At 51.3% G+C, this 24,645-nt stretch overlaps 2 protein-coding genes across 2 annotated transcripts; one reads left to right on the top strand and one right to left on the bottom strand.

The window, feature by feature from the left end:
* Positions 1–1,491: 1,491 nt before the first annotated feature.
* Positions 1,492–6,335, bottom strand: ALTATR162_LOCUS2189 (uncharacterized protein; the record flags this gene model as incomplete). The annotated part of the gene is made up of 3 exons (XM_043309791.1): positions 1,492–1,800; positions 1,853–3,585; positions 3,635–6,335. The coding sequence occupies 3 exons, from the start codon at positions 6,333–6,335 to the stop codon at positions 1,492–1,494; spliced, it is 4,743 nt and encodes a 1,580-aa protein (XP_043165726.1).
* An 8,820-nt stretch (positions 6,336–15,155) lies between these two features.
* On the top strand, positions 15,156–24,072 carry ALTATR162_LOCUS2188 (uncharacterized protein; the record flags this gene model as incomplete). Its single annotated transcript, XM_043309790.1, has 8 exons — positions 15,156–15,397; positions 15,445–15,544; positions 15,591–16,141; positions 19,405–21,570; positions 22,330–23,078; positions 23,129–23,617; positions 23,668–23,771; positions 23,821–24,072. The coding sequence occupies 8 exons, from the start codon at positions 15,156–15,158 to the stop codon at positions 24,070–24,072; spliced, it is 4,653 nt and encodes a 1,550-aa protein (XP_043165725.1).
* Between the last annotated feature and the right edge of the window lie 573 nt (positions 24,073–24,645).

Below are 24,645 nucleotides of genomic sequence, written 5' to 3'. Positions count from 1 at the left end.
CTGGGCTAACTCTGTTTCGCGGCATCTGTTTTGGACATGAGAGGATTTGCCATGTCTTGAGCAAGTTTTCGTCGTGGAATTTTTTTTTGCTTTTTATTATTATTTCGATTGACCTTTACAGTTCTGCTCTACCATGTGTATACCCATCGAAAAAGACTCTCATGCCTCTTCACCGAATCCCACCTACATCATCCCAGTCCATCCCGAAACCAAACCATCGGCCCTTAACTTCAGCTCTCTACCACACACACACACCCTGTCCCTAGCCATATTGCCTACACAATACCATGCACCCCACCGAGTGCGGCGTGCATCGCAATAGGTGCACAACACTGTCTGGCTACATACCTACTATCAGCCCTTCCCAATCCTGGCCATTTTCAACTACGCGATCCCACCTTTACGTAGTTTTCACATGTGCAAGAAACCTTTCGGGCACTCTTCTGTCCAATTCAGGTCTTTACACCAAGGTGCACCAGAGCGCCGGCTGCTGCACTTCTGTCTTCTAGAGGCTGGCGCTAAGAGCATCTAGCCCTTCGTGTGGCTTGCGCAGAACACTGCACGCCAACGGCGAGGGCCGAATGGTATTCTGGTGTATGGACACGATGATTGGAACGAGAGAAGGTACTATGAGTGCGTCAGGCGTAACGCTGCTGTGCCTTCGCAGCACTATGTAGTTTCTAGCTGCAGTGGTAGTTTGAGGTGGGCGCAATGGGCTTCTTGAACAGCATCATTGATGTCGTGGTGGTGGCTATGGAGGTGACATCGAGTGGTAGGTTGTGGCACGTCGAAATATCGTAGCCCTACGCGTAGCTCAAGACTGGGGTATGTAGGGTAGCTGAGGGCGGTGTAACGAAACGATGTTCGTCAATCGGCATATACGCATGCAAGCTGTGCGATAGGCGAAGTGCGTTTTCTCCCAGCTGCCATGCATGTTAAGGTAACACACCATAAATAGATGCACACAATGATGTCAAGAGAGCCATGGGTCAGAGGTAGTATCGAAAGTATACTATTCGAGAACGGGGGGTATAATGTTCGAACAGTTGCATCTTTGTCGTGCTCCTTCGCCCTTTCTAATAAATAAATGCAAAAAAACTGAAGCTCCGTCCCATAATAACCACATGCATCATCAATCTTCCCGAAGCTTGACAATGGCCTGAGAGTAAATATAATCGTACACAGAGTGCCGTCCCATGTGAAGTGACTCTCGCGGTTGATCGTCTTGTTCGTTTGAAAAGAAGCAGTAAGATACTGAATGGAAGAGGATGAGAAAGAAGAAAAAAAACAGCTGAAGGCGCCGGGCGTACAAAAATCGTACAGATTACAATAGATATAACAATGCGTCAAGCCACCGAATGCGGACGCTGTCTCAGACTCGGCTTTGACGAATGAAGTAGTCGCAAACGCCGTATCGTACGCCTCAAAGGAGTAACTATTCGTAACAAAGAAATCAATCGTCAGTATACGCCAAAATCAAAACAGTGGCGATCAGGGGTGTAAAAGGAAAGCTGCTGGTAGAGCTGGGTTTGGCATGGTCTTGGATGGAGCAGGCTCGGAAGCTTCATTCGCACCATCATCTTCAGTGGCCTTCATGGTAACGTCTGCGTCCTTCTCTGCGTCCCCCAACTCTTGTTGTTCACGAGCTTCGCGCTCGGCATATATCTTTTGCTTCTGCACTTGTGCGGTTGCTAGTGTGTCGATGTAGGTCCGGAATTTAACAATTTCCCGGAGAAGGTATTGCGATTTACGCTCCCAGTTGGCCATGGCCTTCTGAGCATTGGGGTGGCGAGGGGAAAACTAATGTTAATGGTTAGTTACGATCATGGAGACGTTGGAGAATAAAACTTACGGCAATGAGCAACGGTGCTCTCAGTTCGTTGTGGTGAGCGAGCTCGTTCTCAATGTTCTTAACGTAGTCGGTAAGAGCCCTGAGCTGATCCACTTCCATCAGGGTACTAGCCATCATGCTTGATGCTGGTGGGCTCCAATCGGATAGGACGACCTTGTCACCAGGAAGTCTGGGTTTTGGCGTGCCGGTGGCATGGTCCATCGAACTACGAAGGGAGCTTGTGACACTCGGACGGGGCATGTGGCCTTGTACCGATGGCGCACTGTCTTGTCGAATCAAAGCTGGATTGATGACGTTCTCGCCCCAACCGTATTCCATGCTGCTAACACCACCCATCAGAGGTTCTTTCGAGAGACGAGCTGACCAGTAGTTGATGGTGCACACAAACTCTCGACAGATATCGGGCGTTCCGACCTGAAAAAGATGAACAGCTCCTGTCGGAAGCGAAAGCGCAAACACATGAGGCCTTGTCTTCGAGTATCCCGGAGGAGGTAGCGCGCTGGCAATGGTCTGGCGGAGTGGGAAGCTGTCCAAGGCTTCGGCGTTATCCATCCAGTTGCCGCCTCCTACAACACCACCAGCAGATGGCCGCAGCTTGCTCTTCTGCCTAACCGACTTGGAGTTCATGCTGAATGAGAACAGACGCATACAGCCTTTCTCGACAACGGAGAAACACTCGTTCCACGCTCGATCCTTTGCCTTCCTATCCACTGAATCAAGGTGCCGTTTGTGCTTGAGGATGCCTTCTTTAGCCCAGGGTGCTCCGACCAGCTCGAGAGTTTCGTCTTCCAACAGCGGGGCGACGCGGGAAAACTCTTCGTCACTGGCGATGGTCATGCCTTCCTCGCGAATGATAGCTTGACTGAGAGCATTGGCAAAGCCAATAGCCTGCTGGTAGTCGCCATGCGCAAAGTGTGAGCCTAGTGAGTCTACCGACATGGACGTACCAGTCTTGCCGTACGAGTAACGACTCCAGGAGCTTGATCCGGCAGGGCTCCACACCGATCCGTCGTCCAGACTGGTTCGACTAGACGCTACAGTAGATGAAGGATACAATCTTTGCTTTGAGCGGTTCTTAGAGGCCCAGCGACTGCCCACATTGCGGAAATCGTTTTGTGATCGGCCACGGTAGCTCGTGTTGTCAGACGGTGCTTTGCTCAACACGCTGGGAGTCCGACGTAGCATGTTGCTGACGGAGAGGTTGTTGGAAGAAGGCTGATGATGAACAACGGGCTCGGAAGATCCATGGAGTGGCAGGCGTTGCTTGCGGATGGAGTCATAGAACTCTTTGAGTACAGTCTCGATCTGGAACTCCCATCCTCGCATGGGACCATTGTATGGTGAGTTGACAAGTGTGTTGGACTCGGACACTGCAGAATCAAAGGAGAGTAGACCTTCTGAGCCACTTCTGGCGGGGGGTCGGATCGAGAGACGACTGCGGGTTTTCCTAGCTTCCACAGGCTCTTCCATATCTGCAGAGAATGTGGCGGCTTCAGCACCTGGCGAGCTGGGTTCCGACTTGTCGTTCCATGGCAGAGAAGGTCTTCGGAAGTGAGTGGAATGCGGTCTTAGCGTCTCTTCTCCAGCAGCCGTGACCGAGTCTTGACACACGCGGGTGACAGTAGGGAGTGTGTTACGGACGAACTGACTTCGTGTCATCCTCGACTCAATGTCAGCCAAGTGCAGATCTGTATTGAGGAGTAGAATAGAGTAGCAAATGGTATGCACGACATCTGTCGTGGGTTAGCTTAGTATCTCGGCTTAGCAAAGTGAACTACTTACCAACTGCCTTGAAGCCGTGGCTGCTGTTGCATTCACACCAACGCTCTGAGAGACTCATGAGAATGCGGTCAACCTGCTGGGTTTCGGCCTTGAGGATGATCTTGCCACAAAGGTCACGCATAGCAGCCAAGATGTTCATGCCGGTCCAGTCAAAGAGGTCCATAAAGGCCTTTCGCATGCGTGTGCTAGACAAGCTAACATCGCCCAACAATGTAGCTGCTTGGGCCTTCAGACTAGAAGAATCACCGCCGCTGTAGATCTGGAATGCACGTTCACGCTCTGCATCAGTGGGCTCGCTGTGCATTGATCGGTCCTCGACTATAGCAGGCATGGTGTCGGAGTCGCGACTTTCGACCTGCACTATGGGCAGACTTGTAGCAGAGTGGAAGACGTCATTAGGTGAGGTTGGGGTATTGGCGTCTGACGAGACCTTGTCGAGTGACTGCTGGGAGGATCGCGCGCCTTCCAAGGGTAACTTGAGGTCGTCGGTAGTATCACCAAGTGCGTCTGGTAGAGTGGTATCAAGCCACACACGCTTCGCGGCCGGACTTTTCTTATCAGTAATGTGCACTTTGCTGGATGATTCGGTGATGACCCAGCCTTCGTCCTCGACTTCTGAAGCGGACTGTGACACTGAACCACTTCTAGAAATGGGGTTGTCGTGGGGTGATAAAAGCTCGGCCCGGTGGTCGCCACCAGGCTTGTGATTGCTTTTTGCTTCAGATTGCCCAAGTAACGAGGGGGTGGGTCCTGTGCTTGGTCTCCTTTCCTCGGTGCCACTGCACTCGCCGGTTGGCGTTGCGCGACCACTGCGATCTTCATTACAGCTGCTGCTATCTGCAAGGAAGGTATCTTCTTGTTGGGTTGGGACAACATACTTCGCGTGCTTCAACTTCAGTTTCAGCTTAGGACTGCCTGTATTGCTCAAATCAGAAGCTCTTAATTGCTCCCCTCGTGACGCAGGAGGTGTCTGATCATCCCCACGCGAAGTTGACTTAATTGCGCGAACTTTTGTATCCTTGTGTGGTTTATAGTTTGGTGAGAATCCATTCGTAGAAGCGTCACCAGACTGCTCATCTCGTGCGTCAAGTGCCTTATCACCCGTGCGTCCTGCGTCGTTGAGGTAAGGGTTCATAACTTGTCGCAAACTGCTAACTCCGGGGCTGGGCTGTGGGGGCAGTACCGGCCTGGCTGGCTGAGTAAACTCGAGAGCCGTGACAGGTGGTTTCGTGCTTTCAGAAATAGACTTCTTTCGACGCCGGAAAAATGATGATGGCTTTTTGCCGAGCGTCGGCGGGTGCAGTGCTTGTGCGTCTCCCTGCGCAGAGTTGGCAGTTTGGGGTGCCTTTGGTAACGATTTTATCTGAGAAGCAATATGACTGCTATTGTTCGGCGTCGTGCGCGGTCGTGCGGAAGAGTACACTGAGTTGACATCGGCCGGCTGAGGTTTACTGGGGACAGGTGTTGAATTCTCTTGCGACGAGTTCAGGGCGCCGGAGGCAGCAGACAGTTGTGGTGTAGACTTGGAAGAGCCTCCACCAAACACTCGGCGGAAGAAGCCAGGCTTTGGCGCTGCTGGAGCCTGAGGAGGAAACAGTGGACTTCGTGCAGCCACGCTTGGTGATGGAGCTGAAGGATCTTGCCATGATGGCACAGGAGGCAGCTCTCGTAACGTGCTGGCATTGACGAATTCTTGCGCCTGGGCCCTCATGCTTGGTCCCGGCTGGCTCTTGTTCTTTCGCAAAGTTCTGTAGCTCGTGTTGGAGCGGACGCTGCCTCTGCGACCAGGCCGGGGTGCCTGCGGTGCGGCGTAGGATGGCTGGGGAGGAAACGCGAGGGGGGATTGTGGTGGTTCCTGAACCCTTCGAGGGCCGGCCGGAACGGTGGGCTCGGGGGCCGCATCGTATTCATCAGGATAGTTTTGATAGGCGACCCTGCCTCTGTCCAAAACGGATTCGACTCTCAAGGGCGAGATTCTCCCCCGGTCGCTTGCATTGCTGTGATCAAAACTCGCCGAGCGCTTCCCAAAGCCAAGGCGCTGATTGCCCAAGATGCCAGACTGGCCAAAGTCCATGCTCGAAGAGCCGCTGCCCATGCTGCCCTTCTTGCTGTTGCCTCTCAGGTGACCCGCTTGTTGAAGTTGGCCGTACTGAGTAGTGCCTTGTCTCCCTGTGTACATGTCCCGCGTGCTTCCCTTCCTGTGGATTGGTGTACCGATGTTGTTGCTGCTATTGCTTCGACGAGCACGCGAGTGGTGGGCAGTGTATCGAGAGTGCTCGTCGGGGTTCAGATCATAGTCAGAGGAGCGCGATGAGGTGTACGTGTGGCCCCGATGGCGCGCGCCGGGCGGTCGGTATGAGTTGTCTCTAAGAAAGAAGTCGTCTTCACCGTAGCTGGGGTACTGAGGTCCTGAGCTGCCGAACAGGTTCCCTGTAGAGAATTGGTCCAGAGAGAGCAGCATGTTGTCGACGACAGAGTCTCTCACGTTGCCGCCCTCGGCGAAGGAAAGATCGTGAGAGTCACGGAGTGGGTCGTGCTTTGGGTTGTCGTTGAATCGGTCTACGGGAGTGGCATCGTCGAAAAAGGTCTCCTGTTTGGGCTGGTTGGTATTGAGTGTTCGCATGGATCCGTTCGGTCTGTGTGTCCTGGAAGAGCCGGTGGGCGTGGTTGGGCGGCCATGGTGGTGGGAGTACTCGGCCATGGTGGGTTGCGAGGTATGTGAATGAATGTCTGCGTCGAGTACCTTCCCACACTTGGGCACAGGAGCATTCTCCGGAATGCCCAGACACGTCTGCGAGGGCTATACGGGAGCAATTGGGATCTTGCCGTGGCAGAAGATTGCACGGACAGGTGATGATGCAGGTCAATGGCGCGATGCTGCTTGGGCGCGCCGTTGCTCGTCCCTGGGAAGCCAGCGGCGTGCGGCACAAGATGCTAGGGGTGAATTAAGGCGTCTCGCAGTCGCATGACACGCGCAGAGGACCGTCGGTCTAAACTAAGTTTACGAGAGAGTTGCGGGGGCTTCAGGGGTGCCAAACCGACGATGTTGGTGGTGTTGCAAGACGAGGCCAAAAAGAGCCACGCGCGAACACTACTTGCGGATCACGACCAGGACAACGGCCAGTGTCAGCGCGGGTGGAGGTAGTAGCCTCGAGCCCCGGGGGTAAGATGGCAAAACGGGGGGGAGGAGAAGAAGAGGACGCGGTCGCAAGACGCGTTCAGAGTAGAAGGAAGCGCTGCTGGTCCCAATGCAGGAGAAAGGCAGCTAGCAACTTTTGAGTTGGAGGTGCAGAAGATCCAAACCTTGTCGTGCCACCCCTGCACGCCCACGACCGATACAACCAAGATGGTCGCGACTACGAGTCAAAACGTCTTGGAACCACGAGCCCTGACCAGCTCCAACCACGGCTCGCAGATGCACTCCCCTCGGTGTCGTTCCCTTGTGAAACGCTGCCGTGTACCACGACGTATTGCCATGCTGCAGCCACACGGCGAATCAGGCCCCTCGAAGCACTGATCACTTGTTCGCTAGGGGGTTCCATCAAGAAGGTTCCCGTCCCGGTCCTGTCCTCGTCGCCACCTTAACACGTTCGGCATATGCACAAGAAAGTGATTTGCTAAGAGCCAAAACCACTCCAGCGGGGCTTGATAGGCCGACATACGGCTGAACTAACGACCGCAATATGAACCGCGCGTCTCAGTGACAATCCTACAATATGTACTGACGGATGTACTGACGGATGTATTGACGGATACTTCGGGACATGAATTAGAAAGGTACCAATTCCCGGGGGCTGCAGCATGGCTTGAGACAACGGGTCGCGCCTCCTGCGGGCAATCCACAAACTCCGCTTTCCTGCATACATTCTCTCTTTTCCTCGCCAAAGGGGTGGAGAAAAGCAACGCTCGACTTGCCTTTGCCCAACGCTACAAGTCCACCCCTGAGGGACAGCTCATCCCAACTACCCATCTACACGCTGGCACGTCCACGTAGCAATGGCAGACCCGCCCATCGCGACTTCCTCATGGACACGTTGTAGACTAAGCTTCGCTAAGCTGTACATATCTCCGAGCCTGCACATGTGCCCTGCAAAACCTCCCCACACAGGGAACATCCTTTCACAACCCTCCAACGTCTTACATCTTGTAATATAGACCTTCTGGTCCTGGCCAGCTGCCCCGATGAAATACCATGCACTTCATATCTCGAGTAATCCAGAGATCGGCAGGCACGCGGCGTTCCTGTACCTGGGACGCGCACTTTCCGTCGTCGCTCCGGCTATACACGCTGCATCCTTCCAATATACCAAGACCGAACCTGTATACTGAACCAACCATCAGTCATGTATCGCGCTTGCTCGTTCGACCATGCACCATCCGTCACATTCAATAGCCCTTGCTATCAAATCTCTCCTTCTACTCCTTAGCTAAACTGACCTACCACGCTGCGGCCAAATACTTTCAGGAAGGCCCGACGATTAACCATGTCCGTTCACGATAGGCGAAACTTTATATCCTCTCCACGATCGCTCTTTGGTGGCCGCACCCCATCGACTCAACAAGAGTGGCACAGCATGCCTACGTACTTTCACATGTCTAGCTTCGGGGTGCATCTTCCTATAGCGCCACACCTGCGTCGCCGCAGCGCGAACCCTATACTTGGCGAGCTAGAGTTCAGAACGGCAAGCGAGTAACCACACCACCATCTTCCAAATTCTAATGCAACAAAAGACCCCACAATCACGCATGTTAGCTTCTGGTTACTTGCACGCGATTACTACGCGCTGTTTTCCAGGTCGACCTTGAAACCCTTTTTACCCGCGGCTGCTTCCCCACGTATACCTCCCTCGGGATAAGAGCAACATCAAAAGGTAGTTCTACCGGGTTGCGAAACGGAATCCCTAGCAGGGGTTCGTGTCTGACCTGCGGCTAGATCTGCCTTCATGATACACTTTGAATGCCGTACCTGAAGCTTACGCTACCGCCGGGACTCGTTCCGTACCGTCGATTCATCGGCCCTAGCTTGCAAGTGAACCTTACGGAGGTACCGGCACAGATGAGCGCTTGATAGTTGCCTTCCCGGAGAATCACGATGTTTTCATATGCTTCGACATTCTACACCCCGAATTATGCCATGCCTTTTGGTGCGGTGTTTCAAAGTTTTCTCCAGAACACTGCACCTTGTGGTAAAGTATTCCGGACATCAGTCTTGAATATCTTGTTTCATTTTCGTCAGGCTTTCTGCCTCTCACACCTAAACTCAAATCCTACTGTACTTCTGTGCTGTATGTATTCTGTTCACCTATGGATGCTTATCCTGGCCATGTTATGTAAGATGACGCATCCAATCCACATTCCATTCTGTCAATTCATTTCGTCCGTGAACGAAACTTCCGTAAAGATTATGACCAGAAGCACGTAGACCATCTCCAGGGTGGAACACGATCGTGATATTGCGGTATATGCTGTTCTTGGTGTTCGCGTTGGAGGCCTCCAGCTCGAGCATCTTATCCATCGGCCCTATATCCTCCCGGTGGCACTGAGACAGCTCCATTCCTATCGATCCCCCCCAAAATGAGCCACGTCCGCCCACTCACTGTGAGTGTTACATCTCGTAGGTGGCATATTGTGTACCGGTATCCCTTGTCCCCTCTGTGGTCCTTCACCCCATCCTTGTGAATTGCTATTTCCGCTCTGTCGATCTACGAGTTCGCAGGCCGTATTCCCAAACCCACTTTCAATATTAACAGCGAGGTCAAACACATCGCCCGTTCCCCTCTCGCCAAGTATCCATCTACTACCCCGCTGCAGGAAATGCAGCATAGCATCTCTTGCATTGCTGTCATCTCATTGAAGCTAACTTTCACATGCACCAGTACCTGTGCTTCGTGTAGCCAACGCTTCAGGGCAACTACACATAGGTCCTATTTACCATCAGATCTCGGCTAGGTGATGAGATCTAGTGTACCGTACGGGTGAGGATTCATGAGGGTAGCGTGGCTCAGTATCGAGTTACTGAGGTGGCTGTAGGGAACCATTCCAGTGGGGTTGGTTCGAGGCATTTCGCCTTGCAGTCGTGTGAGGAAAAGTGGTGGGCTGTGTGAAGAACAAGATGGGCTAGATATTGTAGTTATTTATATACATCTGAACGCACGTGTGTTTGCCTCGGTCAAGATACAATGGATGCTGCGATGAGAATGATACAGAAGCCAAGTTTTACATCGCCGAGTTACTGGTAGTAGCAAACGTCTGCGCTCAGTGAACTTTTCATGGGTAGCATGCCCGTTAATAAGGCCGCAAAGGTTTATAGGATGTATCGGCCTGATATCGCTCGGCTTCTCTATACCATAACCAACCCCATAGGATTCTCGCTTCAGTAGCCGATTTGACTATACGCTTTACTTGATGACGTTGAGATAGGCGCATTAGAGCAGTCAATCCTCCACTACTGGCTGATCAGTCACTCGATTAAATAGTCTATATGTCTATTGAACAATCGAGTAAAAACACAAATTCCGCGTTTGGGTTATATAGCTGTATAAGTATCTTTTCACTGCCCTTCATGTGCCATGTGATTTACAATCAGACGTTCGAGTTGACACTTTCAGTCGCCCCACTTGCAAAAAGACCTCAAAAACATACAACAGCGGGGATTCGCTAGTGGTCACCCACCTAACTACTAATCCGCCGGTACACTGCTTGTATATGGCTGAGCGGACGGGAAGCCTAGCTTTCACTCATGCGACTGTCACAAAATCCCTTAATTTTCCTGTATGCAGTAAGCCTCTTTTCCGTATGCAGTAATCCTCTTATCTGTATGCGGACTATTAGCACACATTCTGGTGTTAGTGGCTTGCTCCGCCCAGGTGCCATGCACTGGCGCGTAAGCACTACTGATAAAGCAGCGATCCAGCGCTTAAGGTTTTTCTGAATGGACGCCACGAACACGGGGTTGAAACACAGATGCTCTTGAACAAGACCTAGCCCCTGCAACTACAATCTGCGAGAAAAAAGACGCATTAAGAAGGCGCATTACAAATCCAGCACAGATGTAGTGAGTCCGTGAGAGGATCATTCACCCGCATGATTTGCAAAGATGGGAGCCAGGTTCCAGGTGAGAGGGCACTCTCTAGACAGAGCTTCATTTTACGATGCAATTTAGTATTTATACCTATTATAGATTCTACGTTCCTTTCTTCAGTGCAGACGAAGCTCTCAGATCAGTTGTTAGTGTTGCTATATCAACGTGTGGGTACACCCTACTTATCACGGAATTCGCCCACGATGAATATGCCAGTCGAAAGGGACGCGTTCAGCAGTGCACTCCTGCTGAGCTCAGCTCAACTATTATGCGTCCTCGCCTTTCTTATCAGCCTTCACGCTGGTTTGATATATACTACTGCGAGCCAAACACGAAGCGCCTAACAAAGCTAGAGGAGGAGGTAATTGTACAACGTATACTCAATCAATCGCTACGTGGCGTACCTCTCTCGAAGGCAAACGTACGAGATATAGCTGATAGACTGCTGAAAGAGCGTGGTGGGAAGCCTACAGGCAAGAACTGGGTTGATAACTTTATCAAGCGTACACCTGAGCTGCGAACGCGATGGAGCCGTCCGTACGATCACCAGCGAGCTGTCTGCGAGGACCCAGCGGTTATCAGGCCCTGGTTCACGCTTGTTCAATCGATGAAGGCGAAGTATGGTATCGCAGATGAGGATACCTAGAACTTTGAAGAGTCTGGCTTCATGATGGGCAAGATATCCTCTCAGCTTGTTGTTACGGGCTCAGAGAAACCTAGGAAACAGAAGAAACTACAGCCTGGCGATCGCGAGTGGGTTACCCTCGTACAAGGCGTCGCTGCGACGGGGCGCGTTATCCCACCCTTCCTCATCTTTGCAGGCAAGGTTCTTATCACCTCCTGGTTCGCAGATCTACCTCGCGATTGGATTATCACTGTCTCTCCTACTGGCTGGATCAACAACGACCTCGCGCTTGCGTGGCTTAAGCACTTTAATGCCCATACAAAGGCGTCCTCTGTTGGGGCATACAGGCTGCTTATTATCGACGGCCATGACAGCCACTGCTCAATAGAATTCCAGGACTACTGCAAGGAGAACAAGATTATCGCTCTCTGCATGCCACCTCATTCGTCGCACCTTCTGCAACCTCTTGACGTCGTCCCCTACTCGCTGTTGAAGCGCCACTACGGCGACGGGATCTCGCTCTTGGCACGCAGCCACGTCTACCATATCAACAAAGAATCCTTCCTACTAGCCTTCAAAGCAGCTTTTAAGAAGACGTTTACACTAGAGAACGTTTGCGCAGGGTTTCGAAGTGCTGGGCTAGTTCCGTACAACCCAGATGCTGTGTTGTCGAAGCTAGATGTGCAGCTGCGTACGCCAACACCAGCCGCACCAGACACTGTCGACTGGGAGGCGAAGACACCACGCAACGCCCGCGAGATAGAGGCGCAGTCAACGCTAATCCGAAATTGCATACAAAACCATCGAGGGTCACCAGCAAGCTCTTTAGATGAGAAGGTTAAGCAGCTAAGTAAAGGCGCTCAGCAGATAGCTTATAAGATGGTGGTCGTACAGGAGGAAATAGGCCACCTTCAAGAGGCTGTTAACATCCTTACAAAGCGCAAGACCCGTAAAAGGCAGTATATATCTGCAGAAAAGACTCTAACAGTTGGTGAGATATCTAACTTAATTACTAAAAATGAAGGTGGTAGTCGTGAGGACGGCGAGACGCCTGCAAAGAGAGTGCGCACACAGAGGCGCTGCGGCCGTTGCAGCGAGTTTGGACACAACTTACGCACTTGTACGGTAGAAATAGAGAACGCAGATGATAGTAACGCTTCTGAATAATACTATACTATTGCGACAGTACAATAATATGTTGTGGTGATGTACTGCGTTGCTGCGTAGTTGGTGCGTAGGTTTTAAGTGGCCGACTCGGTTGGGTGGCCGACTCGCTTGTGAACCACGTTACCGTGCAATACGGCAATTTGGTATAAGCATCACGCGACCGCCTCGCTTTAGCTAGCAGTAGGTGCGTCGAAAGCTCATGCATCTTGCCCAAAGTCCGTTAACTTACAGCTTGTGATGTGGTTATCCTATTCCGAGCACGGCGCTTAAGTTCGAGAGGCTGTTGTGCTTCTGTGTTAGGTCCAAGTCCGCCTGCTAGAAGTGCCAGATAAGGAGGACCCGCGCACCTGGCTTAAAGCAGTTTAGCTGTAATCTATTGCTGACGCTAGATCTGTGGCTGTGTGGGCTATGTGGCTGTACATCGCTTTTGCCAAGCGCGCCAGGACACCCGAAAACCGGGTTGGATTAGGAGCAGGGCTAGGTTTGGAGGTCCTGGCGTGTAGCTCATGTCAACGAACACACCTAGCATCGAAACCGCAAGCAGCTTCCGATACAGCTATCATGCAATTTCGAGATACAGTGTAATGCACAACTATAGCTAACGCCAAAGCTTGCATGCTGTAGAGATAACCCATCGCGCCGCCCTCTAGCTCCGCAGACCCGCCGTTGATCCCTCGTCCGACCCACCACGTCCTCGTCCTCTTCCCCTCGAGCACATCGCGACCGATACATATACCAAGCAGTAGCCGGATATTGCTTTAGCTCGTGGAAGGAGAACATCATGAGTTAGACGGCGTATAAAGAATAGGGGGCAGGTCTCACACAGCGAGCATGGCTGGAGACAGAGCCTAGCTGGCATGATACAGAATACTAAGACCCGAGTCTAGGCTTTGGCAAGCGGGGTGAGTGTTACTAGAAGACTGCCGTCGTTGCAAGCACGTACAAAGGTGGGAAAGGGTCTACATACCTTGGGGATACAGCTGTCGTACGTTCATACAGCGAATGGCTCCTTGCATGAGCACTGCAATCATTAGGGTCGTGGTAAGGTGCTTCAGTGTGATCTCTGAGGGCGATGAGGAGTTAGGATCGTCGATGCTCATGAGCGCTGGTAAGGGTAGAGCAGATATCTGATGGTAGCTATGCTTGGTAAGGTACTACGCTGTCCAAGACTGCATGCCGTCCTGTCATCGAAAATGACCCTTATATCTCTCCGCAATGCCATCCAGTGCGGACGTTCATGGCAAGGGTATTGCCGATGCGGGTTGGCCATTTTCTTTCCTGCATGGGGCGATACCAACAGCGGCAGCGTGCCGAAGCAGGCCATTGATGGGCTAAGCTGGGGCTATATACTTTCCGCGCACCCCACCAAAAGCGTGATCTCAGGTTGTAACGTTGGATAACTCAACGACAGCGATTATATTTGCCACTGATTACACATAGAAGTAAATAAAGCATCGGGAGAAGCTATTGCTAAAGTTGTAGCATGCTATCATAAAGTCGTCTTGACTGTAAGATCCATGTTCATCAAGTATAAGTAACTGGTTGACTCCAAGTGATGACGCTGATTCTAGGATAAAATAGCGACTCAGCCACTCTATCGCGACGTTGTTAGACGTCCTTCCGTTCTCTGATAATGTATAGAACCAGTCTGGTATCCATCTTGGCGGAAACCAAGCTGTTTGTAGACGTTTTCTCTTGAATATTATCGCTAAACGGAGACGCTGGCCGATCGCGATACGCACTCTACGATCGATACGCACTCGCGATTCTCTAGGGATTTCTTGTAAGCCTTCTTCTTATGGGATGACGCTATTACCTGGCTGTTGTTACATACACCTAGTGCAAGCCCAGTCTCGTCCATGCTCCATATTGCTTTAGGTAGTATGTTAAGCCGCAGTCTAGTGCGCTCAAACAGCTCTAGAAAGTCGCGTATCAGTTCTGGAGTAGCTGCTTGAGCGCGCGAGGCTTCAATAGATCGACCGACTACAGAGTGTACGCGCGGATTGCGACGAAGGAAGTTAGTAACCCAGAGATGGGCGAGAGGCTCGTGATCGTTGTTCATGCGGAGAATCCGGGTAGCCATCTCTCGTACACGACCGTGAGATGGCGGGTGAGCGCAAAGATCCTCATCTATAACCCAGTCAACAAGAAACTGCTCTTGTTCTGGAGTAATTCGCTGTTGTTGCTGATGAGCTATCGCGTGGCGTTGTTGGCCTGCGCGCTGGCCGCGCAGCGTCGATTCAGGTATCTTGTACGCCCGACAAGTTTGTCGCTGACACGTAAAATAGGAGCATCAAGATCAGCGATAGCAGATTGTATGAGGAACTCGCGATCAGCTATATGGAGTGCTTTGTGGTTACGTTGTTGCGCGTCGAGTGTGGGGATCTAGATTGTGGTGGGGTGCGCAGAAAGTATATTGCCCAGCTTATCAAAGTAACTGAACGCCTATCACACCTATCAAGCCGTTATTGCCCCACTTATCCCCGCCAAATACCGAATTTTTTTCGTCATCCCGCGTCCCGCCCTTACGTCATATTTGAATGAACCGATCCCTAAAACACACGACGGTAACGCATCTTTTACTTTCACCTTCTAGAATCACTACCTCATGATTACATCATTGTCCTCTTGGCCCTTAGTCTAACCCGATGGCCGACCAATTGCCGAAAGTAGCCATCCCCAGGCTGGGAAGACGTGACAATGAGCACAACTTCCCTCAGGACAAACCTCCAAAACCTGTCAAAGCCAACCTACCCAAGCTGGCGAGAGCATGTGATTACTGTCGCCAGCGCAAGATCAGGTGTACTGGCGAGCAGCCGTACTGTCAAAACTGTGTAGATCGACATGTACCTTGCATCTATCCACTGGCTCGAAAGGATCGCTTTAAAGAGTTCGTCTTCCAAACTCTACATGATTGCCTAAATAACTCCTGAACAGTGCTACAGAGCAGAACATTGAGCTCCTTGCTCTTCTGAGAGATCTGAGTGCCCATGTTGATCATAGAGGGCAGATAAAAATTGATCAACTTCTCGATTCAGTATGTTCTCAAACCGATAGCGTTACTAGTACTTATACACGAAAAGTTTAGACATAAAGATTCCGCTCATGCATCAACTATGGCAGTGAGATCACTTGGGAAGCGATCAAGAGAGGAGTCGTTGTCTGATGGAGGAGCAGCCGACATTTCTGGGTCAGTAAACCCTGATGACGCCCCCCAGCTTCTAGACGAGGACCTGCTTCGAAATAGCGAGTCAAGAGCCGCCGGCTTCGTTGGACAAATTTCTGAAGTTCAGTGGTTGCGGGACCTCAAAACTCAAATCGGCAGTAGAGCTTCAGAGGGTTGGGAGCGGCCATATGGGTCACTCTACAAGTTACAAGGCAGCAACAAGGAGGCGGTTGGGCAACGAGAAGATGCTCTGCATACTCAACAAGGATCGCCCAAAGTAGGAAACATCTCGCATGTCTCGGATTTCACCTTTTATCTGGATAGTGACGACCTCGATGTGGACATCATGGTGGACCCATACGAACTGCCATCCCCAGAGACAGCTGAGAAGTTGTTTGACTGCTATATACGGACGATTCACGACTCTTTCCCCATTGTATCCGACGTTTTCGAGGACCAATTTCGAAGGTACATCAACTCCGCGAAACGAAACCGAATTTACCAAGTCCCGGAGCATTGGCAAGCGACATTGAACTTGGTTTTAGCAATAGGAGCACAGTATGCGCATTTGATACAGGTAGAATGGCGAACAGACGAACGAGATCACCTCATCTACATGACGAGAGCAATTCGGATTCTCGGATTAGACAAAGTTGCCACTTCTCTTCATGCTCCTAGTCTGCCAATAATTCAGGTGTGTTACCGAGTACTCTAGGATGTCTGTCGGCACACTCTAATCGCTATTAGGCTACTGGTCTGCTGTCATTATATTACTTGACCGTTGGTCATGTTAGCAGGTGAGACAGTCCAGATTATAGCCTCGTCCGTTTATAGTATTGACGTTGTCCCTCTAGAGCCTGGATGATGATAGGGACATCCCTACGGTTCGCTCTTGCTGTTGGCCTTCATCTTCGAAATGACGATCCCTCCGCCTCGCCAAAACATAAAGAGAGCTTGGTACGAACATGGTGGAGCCTACACTCCATTGAGAGTCAACTGTGCGCCCTCATCGGTCGACCTTGCATTGTACCTAACGATGAATGCACGGTTCCTTTGCCGCAGGTGTTACCAGTAGAACAATCCAGCAACAATGTTCTACCTCGGAAAAGAGATCCAATAGGCATAAGACGTGAAAATATCGCACTTTTGGAACCATTTCTATCAGATATATCGACCAGACGCGATTCAGAAACCGGAATGCATGTTTCGTTCCTACAGGCTAATGTAAAAGTCGCTGTCATCATGCAGAAAGCCCTCTCGAAACTGTACTTGCCACGAAAATCGATGGGTCCCTGGGAACAGACTCAAAAAGAGATTATCTCATTGACAAGAGAAATCGATGAATGGGTGGCAGAAGCGCTACCTGAAGGACTTGGCCCAGTGGACTTTATTCAAGAACACCGCGCCCAGCGCGAGCAATTGTTGCTTCGCTTTCACTACCATAGCGCCAGATTGATTATCACTCGCCCAAGCCTTTGCCGCCTCGAGCGACGCATCAAAGCCCAGACTGATGCTTCGGCAATCTTTGATCAGAACACGGCCGAGACATGTGTTCACGCTGCTCAAGAAATAACGAGGCTTTTCCCTGACCAACCGGACTTGATGTTTATTTACCAGCGAAGTCCATGGTGGTGCACCGTACACTACATAATGCAGGCGATAGCGGTTTTCCTGCTTGAGATGTCCTCAGAAACTGGCACGACCCAAAAAGGTGAAGAACTTTCCAAGAGCATCGATAAGCTAGTTCGATGGCTCCGGTCGATGAGTCGCGGGAATCCCGTCGCCAAGCGCGCGTACGAAGTGGTAATGGACATCATCAGGACCAGAGAACCGCAAGTCCGAACTGAAAATTCCGATATTTTGGCAGAGGAACTGGCAAGGCCGTCTTACAACTATCCCACTGCAACCTCCAACGTCGATACCCAGTCCACTACCACTTTCGGAAAAGTGCAGCCTGTACGGGCATCTGGGGAATTTCAGCCAGGTCAGGACTTTATGCTAGACCCGGCCCTGGAAATGCTTCCAACCTTCAGCACCCCCTTCATGACGAATTTCGATCAATTTAATCTGCTGTATACCGAATACTTTCCAAGTAGACATCCTATAGAAGATACATGGATGCGGTACCCGAATCTTCCAGAGAACAATCAGTAGCCACCTGCTTGAGCTATGTTTACCGGGACATACTAAGATGATGTCCCTCAATAACGTAGATGTTGGTAGATGCGCTGGCTTTGTAATTAAGTTATGAAACATGCCATACTCGAAGCCTTGTGTGTGTAACGTTGTTTCAAGGCTCGTAGAGGCACGTTTGCCTCGTGCTTTGCGGCTGCAATACTTTCAGTCTCCCCCTAGCATTCAGCTTTCGTGTGTGCTAGCTTGCCCCCATGCCCCCAGGGCGTGGAATGTGTTCCCCGATTTCCGATGTTCTTTGAGTGTTATGATGCCGTCCACTAGGTTCCTATGTGGCCATGTTGTGTGGTATGACCTGCCGCCGTGCGCAGCGGCAGCAGCATTTCATCGTGGCGTAGCTCCACAAGATCTATGCTCCGCTCGTGCGTGTTGTCGAGCTTACTGAGCATGAGAGCTCTCGCACGAATCTCCTCAGACCTCGTCGGGCGTCTGTGAGGTGATTCGCGCGGGAGGTGATGCGGTTCAGCCCGAGGGCTCGTCGATGCGGACATTGCAAACATTGTCGGTTGGCGATGGGCTTAACAGAAAGCCCATCAGTGACTGTGTTGTGTGTGTGTGTGTTGTGACCATTGTGCTCAAGGGGTGTTTGGGCTCCGTCGTCGCGTCTTGCGTTGCTGTGTCGCGGCTAGATGGCTGCCGCTGCATTTGGTGGATGTGTCATGTTAAGTAATTAGCTTGCTCACAGATTTTGTCTGTCCGTGCCTGCCAGTGCCGCAACAGCGGCTCTACAGGTACCAAATCGACGCGGGGGACGCGTGTTGGCCTGTAGAGACCATTGCGGTCACTGGCAGATGTTTTTGATGCTGTCACGATGGGCAGTTCCAAAAATTGAGTTCTCGCTGTTTGTCGTGTTTTAGGTAATTGGTGTTCCGCGTGCATTGACTGGGCCAAGACGGTACGGTAGGTAGCGGAACAAAGTGTCCGCGACGCGTCGCGGCTGAAAATGAGTAAAACCAGACCAAACCCAATCAACACGCCTTTTAACTTCGTTCCGCTGCATTTGTATTAGTAAACGCCAGAAAATGCACTTGCTTCCCCGAAATACAGAGTTATACGCAACCACCCCCGCCATTGATGGATACCTGAGCGCCAATTTTTCGTGTGAGTGAAACATCGCCATCAGGGCCGCGCCTTCCCGCGACGCCTCCGTCGCACCTCCATTCTCCCCGCCTTACGAGTATCCGAAGACGCTCCATCGCTTACACATACCTCGGAGCGAAGAAGAAGGACAAAAGGGTCGTCTCCATGCCTCGAGTGACCAAATTACCTTGCGAAGTCCCCGACAACGAGCCTCTCCACTCCGGCAGTACGGGCGTATCTTCCTCAATATCACCAAGCCAGAGCGAGCAAAGGACGTTGCAGTCTCGACCAAACTCACCGGCTGCTAATTCCTCCGTAACGTCTTCGTCCCAGAGCTTATCATCGCTGAGCCCGTCCGCAACGGATCGCGTCTTTCCCATCCGGAGCGTCGAGTGCGCAAATCCCCCGTCTACGTCCACCTGGCGGCGTTAGGACAACTATTTCTAACTATGCACCAGGGCCAATGAAGCGCGCATACCCAGCGAAGCACGTCGCCAATCCCAGGGCGCAACTGCCTCACAATCCTCGCATGCGTCACAAATAGGGCTTGTCCACCGGGATACCGTAGCGTCTACTTTCAATACGGGCGAACCATTGCACGCCGAGGCTAGGAGGAACTCGATCAGGCTGCAACGGGGCGAAACATTACAAACGGTAGCAACACGTCTAGCTGCACATTTCTTTGGCGATATGGTTTCGAGCCGATCGGACGACACTGGAGAGGGCCATTCTTTGTCTTTACACGCCGAACAACCTTCTGCTCCTAAAGCTGGCTTGACTGGGAAGAGCGTCGCTAGCAGCGTGGAGGATCGTGAACCCCTCGTAACGCATCGATTCAAGCACGTAGTAACCTGCGGAGATCATCCACTCATTACTGGCCGAAATAGAGACACTTTGCACCGCTGCGAGGACGAACTAATTCACACCCCTGGAACTATCCAAGGATTTGGCCTTTTGGTAGCGCTCGAGGACATTAGTGGAACGGGTGATTTTCCAGTCCGTATCGTCAGTGAAAACTCGAAACGAATCACTGGAAGAACCCCAGTTGAACTCTTTGCTCTAAACAGCTTCACGGACATTTTTGAAGCAGACGAGGCAGATGAACTTGTTAGCCACATTGATTTCATTAAGGACAAGGACGAGGACGCAGATGTCGCTACGAACGGACTAGAGGTATTCACCCTCACTTTAAACATCAGAAAAAAACAGTCGAGAAAATTATGGTGTGCCGTGCACCAGAACGAAGCTAATCCTGGCCTCATTATCTGCGAATTTGAGCTCCACGAGGACCAGCTCTATCCCCTGGAGCCTCCTCATGATCTCACGCCCGAACTTCCAGAACATAAGATTAACCGTAACGCCACTCCTGGGGTGTTTCTAGAGAGCAACGAGAACAAAAGTAGGCTACTAAGGAGATTGTGGAGCGTAAGGAAGCGGAAAGGCGAGCCAGCCGCTATGGAAGTTCTCAATATACTGTCCCAAGTTCAAGAGCAGCTCGCGGCAGCACCAAGTCTAGAGAAGCTTTTGGAGATTCTAGTGGGCGACATAAAAGCGTTGACGGGCTTCCATCGCGTCATGATCTATCAATTTGGCCAGACATTCAGCGGGCGGATTGTAACAGAACTTGTGGATCCCAGAGCAACCAAGGATCTATACAAAGGACTCAACTTCCCGGCATCCGATATGCCCAAGCAGGCTAGAGAATTGTATAAGCTCAACGAGGTAGGCATGCTCTACGATCGTGATCTGGAAATGGTGCGGCTCGTCTGCGGCACTGCGGAAGATCTCGAAAATCCTCTTGATCTTACCCACTCTTATCTCCGCGCCTTGTCACCTCTTCATCTCGAATATCTCGCCAACATGGGCGTGCGGTCATCTATGTCCATATCCATCAATGCGTTCAACGAACCTTGGGGACTCATAATATGCCATTCGTATGGCCCCCGAGGAATGCGCCTTTCTTTCTCGATACGGAAAGTGTGTCGCCTTATTGGTGATTTGGCCTCAAGGAGTATGGAAAGACTCTCCTATGTATCGCGGTTGCAGGCCTGGAAGCTCATCAACACTGTACCTATGCTGCACAACCCGTCCGGATACATTGTTGCCTCGTCAGAGGAGCTCCTGAAGCTCCTCCATGCCGATTTCGGGATCCTGTCAATACGGGATAAAAAGCAGGTATTTGGTCAATTGGAACAGCCCCAAGAGGCGCTGGCCATGGTGGAATATATCCGGATTAGGAAGATAACATCCGTCATGGCCTCTATGGATGTTACGCAGGACTTCCCAGATCTTCGATACCCTTCCGGTTTTCAGGCCATAGCCGGAATTCTTGTACTTCCTTTGTCGATCGATGGCAGCGACTTTATTGTGTATTTCCGAAAATGCCAGCCGAAAGAAGTCGGGTGGGCGGGCAGCCCATACGAGAAGTTCGGAAAACAAGGCACAGAAGGCTACTTAGAGCCGAGGAAGAGCTTCAAAATGGGGTGTGAGACTGTCCATGGAACGTGTCGAGAGTGGACCGACGAAGAAACTGAAATTGCAGCAGTGCTTTGCCTTGCCTACGGAAAGTTCATTACAGTCCACGGACAAGACAAGGCTGCATTACGGAGCAGTAGACTGACCCGGTTATTACTGGCAAATTCAACGCACGAAGTTCGCACCCTTCTGAACGCTATCATCAATTTTCTTGAGATTGCCCTTGAAGGCTCATTAGACGAAGAAATGCGAGAAAATTTAGTCAAGTCGCACTGCGCCTCCAAGTCCTTGTTACATGTTATTAACGATCTACTCGAGCTTATGATGACGGAAGACGCCAGCAACAACTCCAGAAAGCTGAGACAAAGGAGTTAAGAGCAGCTAATGAGCTGTACGAGGAGAGAATAGCTCAGGAGAGGCGTGTGGAGCGGGAGAGAGCCAAGGCAGTCAGGGAGAGGGAGAAGGTCGAACAGGCAGCTGAAGAAGAGCGTCAACAACAAGCTCGCAATGCTGCCAAAGCTATACAACTGTCCCAAAAGGGTAAGAGGAAGGCCTCACAGCCACCCACACAGAAGAGCAAGCGTCAGAAGCGTGTTGTTAATGCTAGGCGAGGCATCGAAGTTGCAGAGGCCGCCCAGCCGTCACCACGCGCCATGGCCGCAACGTCACACTTCCAAGTAAATATAGATAAGCCAAACTAATCACAAGTGTCACTTTACTACTCCACCACAGAATCTCGTAATAATAGCGATTGTGGGTGGCTCTACAGCCTCATATTTAGTTGGGGTGGTCTGGTGTTCGGCGATCGTTACGCGCACAGGCACGGTAGTAGCCACGCTTTCGATTCATGACGAGCGCTGTCACCAACGGATCGAGCTCGAGGCGAAGGGCACAATCCAATCAAGTAGATCCGCTGCCCGCGGCACCGACAACGAAACCGACACCAAGGAGGACATGATGGGTGTTGACGGTGTTGGTGGTGTCGCTGGCATCGATAAAAGGGATGAGGCGGTTCGTGCGAACAGTTCCAGCGAGAAAGGCTTCAGCCGGAACACTTCACCGAAAAGTCGGAAAAACTGTCGGACCGATGGGGCATCGGAAGACCAGTCTACCAGCGTCTCCTCGCCGTCGATCCAGTTGTCGCCAGGCTCGCCATACTTTGTTCGCCGATCCAAGAGCACAACGGGTGGCATGTCGGTGGCGAGTTTGCTGCAGTCGCACAACCCGGAAGACATGCCAGAGAGCTCCGTGCCGGTGCATACTCGCCAGGCCTTGCAGCAGACGAGTTCGCACTCGCATAACTGTAGGGATGTTTCAAAGGGTACGAGAAATTACTCGTCACAGTCTGTTCCTCTGACGCACGAAGAGGCCTTGCTGGTGCACCACTACACAGAACATCTCGGTCGCTGGCTTGATTGCACTGACGCCACTCGTCAATTCACACTGGTGGTACCGGAAAGAATCAAAAAATGCCCAGTGCCTTGCTACGCCGTCATTTCCTTTGCTGCTCACCACTGTAGAAAGGAGGCGACAGCGGATGCAGCTTATCAGCGCTGTGTTGCCTTGCTCATCGAGCAACTAAGCGAAGACGCTGCTAGCCACGACGAGACTCTTCTGTGCGCCGTTGTCGTACTGCGCTTCTATGAGCAACTGAACAGTGAGTACCGATGTGTTCGTTGTGCGACTACTTCCTGATATTGCCCCTAGCCTTGTCCAGCACTGGTTCAGATGATGAACAGCATCTCGCAGGCTACTCGGCCATCATTCGATCCTCTCGGGGAAACCGCTATGTAGATCCATCAGCACCCACCTTCCGCGAAGCCGTCTTCTGGGTCTACGTACGCCAGTGCCTCTACAATGCTACTATCAACCAGCAGCCGCCTGATATCGACTTCTCGTTGCAACTGCACCCGACCCCGGGCGAGATGCGAGATGCGCACCCATTGGCTCGATTAAGGTTAGAGACAGCTTGGGCCAATCAAATGACATGGAATCTTGCATGCGTCGTGAACTTCTGCTTCGATGGTAGGGAACCCCAAAACGAGAAAGCTCACAAGATGCGACGCTGGCAGGAGCTGTGGGACCTTGTTCAGACGTGGATGCATGAAAGACCGGACACCTTTAATGCGGTTTTCGAAGGTTTAGCTAGCGGCCAAGGCTCCTTCCCCAGGATTCTGTTTACGGCCGACTGGCATAGTAAGTCCCGTATCCTTACCTCTTCCCTTAGATGCTTATAGACCTATCAGCTGTATCGTTTGGGTTTTACCACTTTGCGCATATTATGCTGCTACGTTATAAACCAGGCCCGAAGTTTGCGATTCGCAATGTCGAGAACCTTTCTGATACAGATGTAAGGATTCAAGCCATTGGAAAGCACCGCTAGGTACTTATCACAATAGCATCAAATCCTATCGCACGCATGCGCCATTTGCGGGGCGAGCAACAGCTCACCGGAGACTGTGCCATTGGCGATTACCGTCTGCCATACCATCTTCATCTGGGGACCGCTCGTATGGAATTCTGGAGAGAGGGACCAAGTGGTACAGATCCTGAGCAATTTCGAAAAACATCACCTCTGGCCAACAACATGGATCATCAACGCACTGAAAGCTGAATGGGGCATCCCTACTTCCTCAAACTCTCCAACATAGTGCTATGGGAGTGGAAATTCTACTCGGCATCAATCCTTTACTCAAGGAATAAGTGAACTGAGCAGTTGCTCGTACTAAACGACGCCTTTTGCAGCTAGCGGCTTGATAGTGTCAACTAGAAAACGACCGCTGTAGAAAGTGTTGAAGACTATGCGAAACGCGCAGCGCGGCACGAACGGGGTGTCTCAACATCGTTTGGCAACCCTTACAACTTCCAGGGAGAGTACCGTCGTGTTTGATACCACACATATAGTATATTGAGCGCATGGAGAACATAGGCATGATTATAGTGTGGAAATCGGTAGTTAAACGTAAGAAGTGGAATGCTAACGCAAATTGAGCACCATAGTCGACTTCGAACATCCTTCCATATCGCCTTGTTCAGCAGCCTTGATATTACACCCAGCTGTTTTTTGTTATCCTGAGAGATTAAAGATGCTGATTGTGTCTTCGCGTGTCATCAGTCCAGAAATAGTGCATCAATATAATCCACTCCTTGAGTGCCCCAAAATCCTTCGTGTGCTTGCCGTAAGCACGTGGTAAAAATGCTATGACTACAGCCGCTGCAGAAAG

This window comes from Alternaria atra (genome assembly GCF_907166805.1).
Source record: "Alternaria atra isolate CS162 genome assembly, contig: 21, whole genome shotgun sequence".
In the NCBI taxonomy this organism is placed as follows: domain Eukaryota; kingdom Fungi; phylum Ascomycota; class Dothideomycetes; order Pleosporales; family Pleosporaceae; genus Alternaria; species Alternaria atra.
The sequence above is the reverse complement of the archived record's forward strand: the minus strand, read 5'-3'. Positions and strand labels throughout refer to the sequence as shown.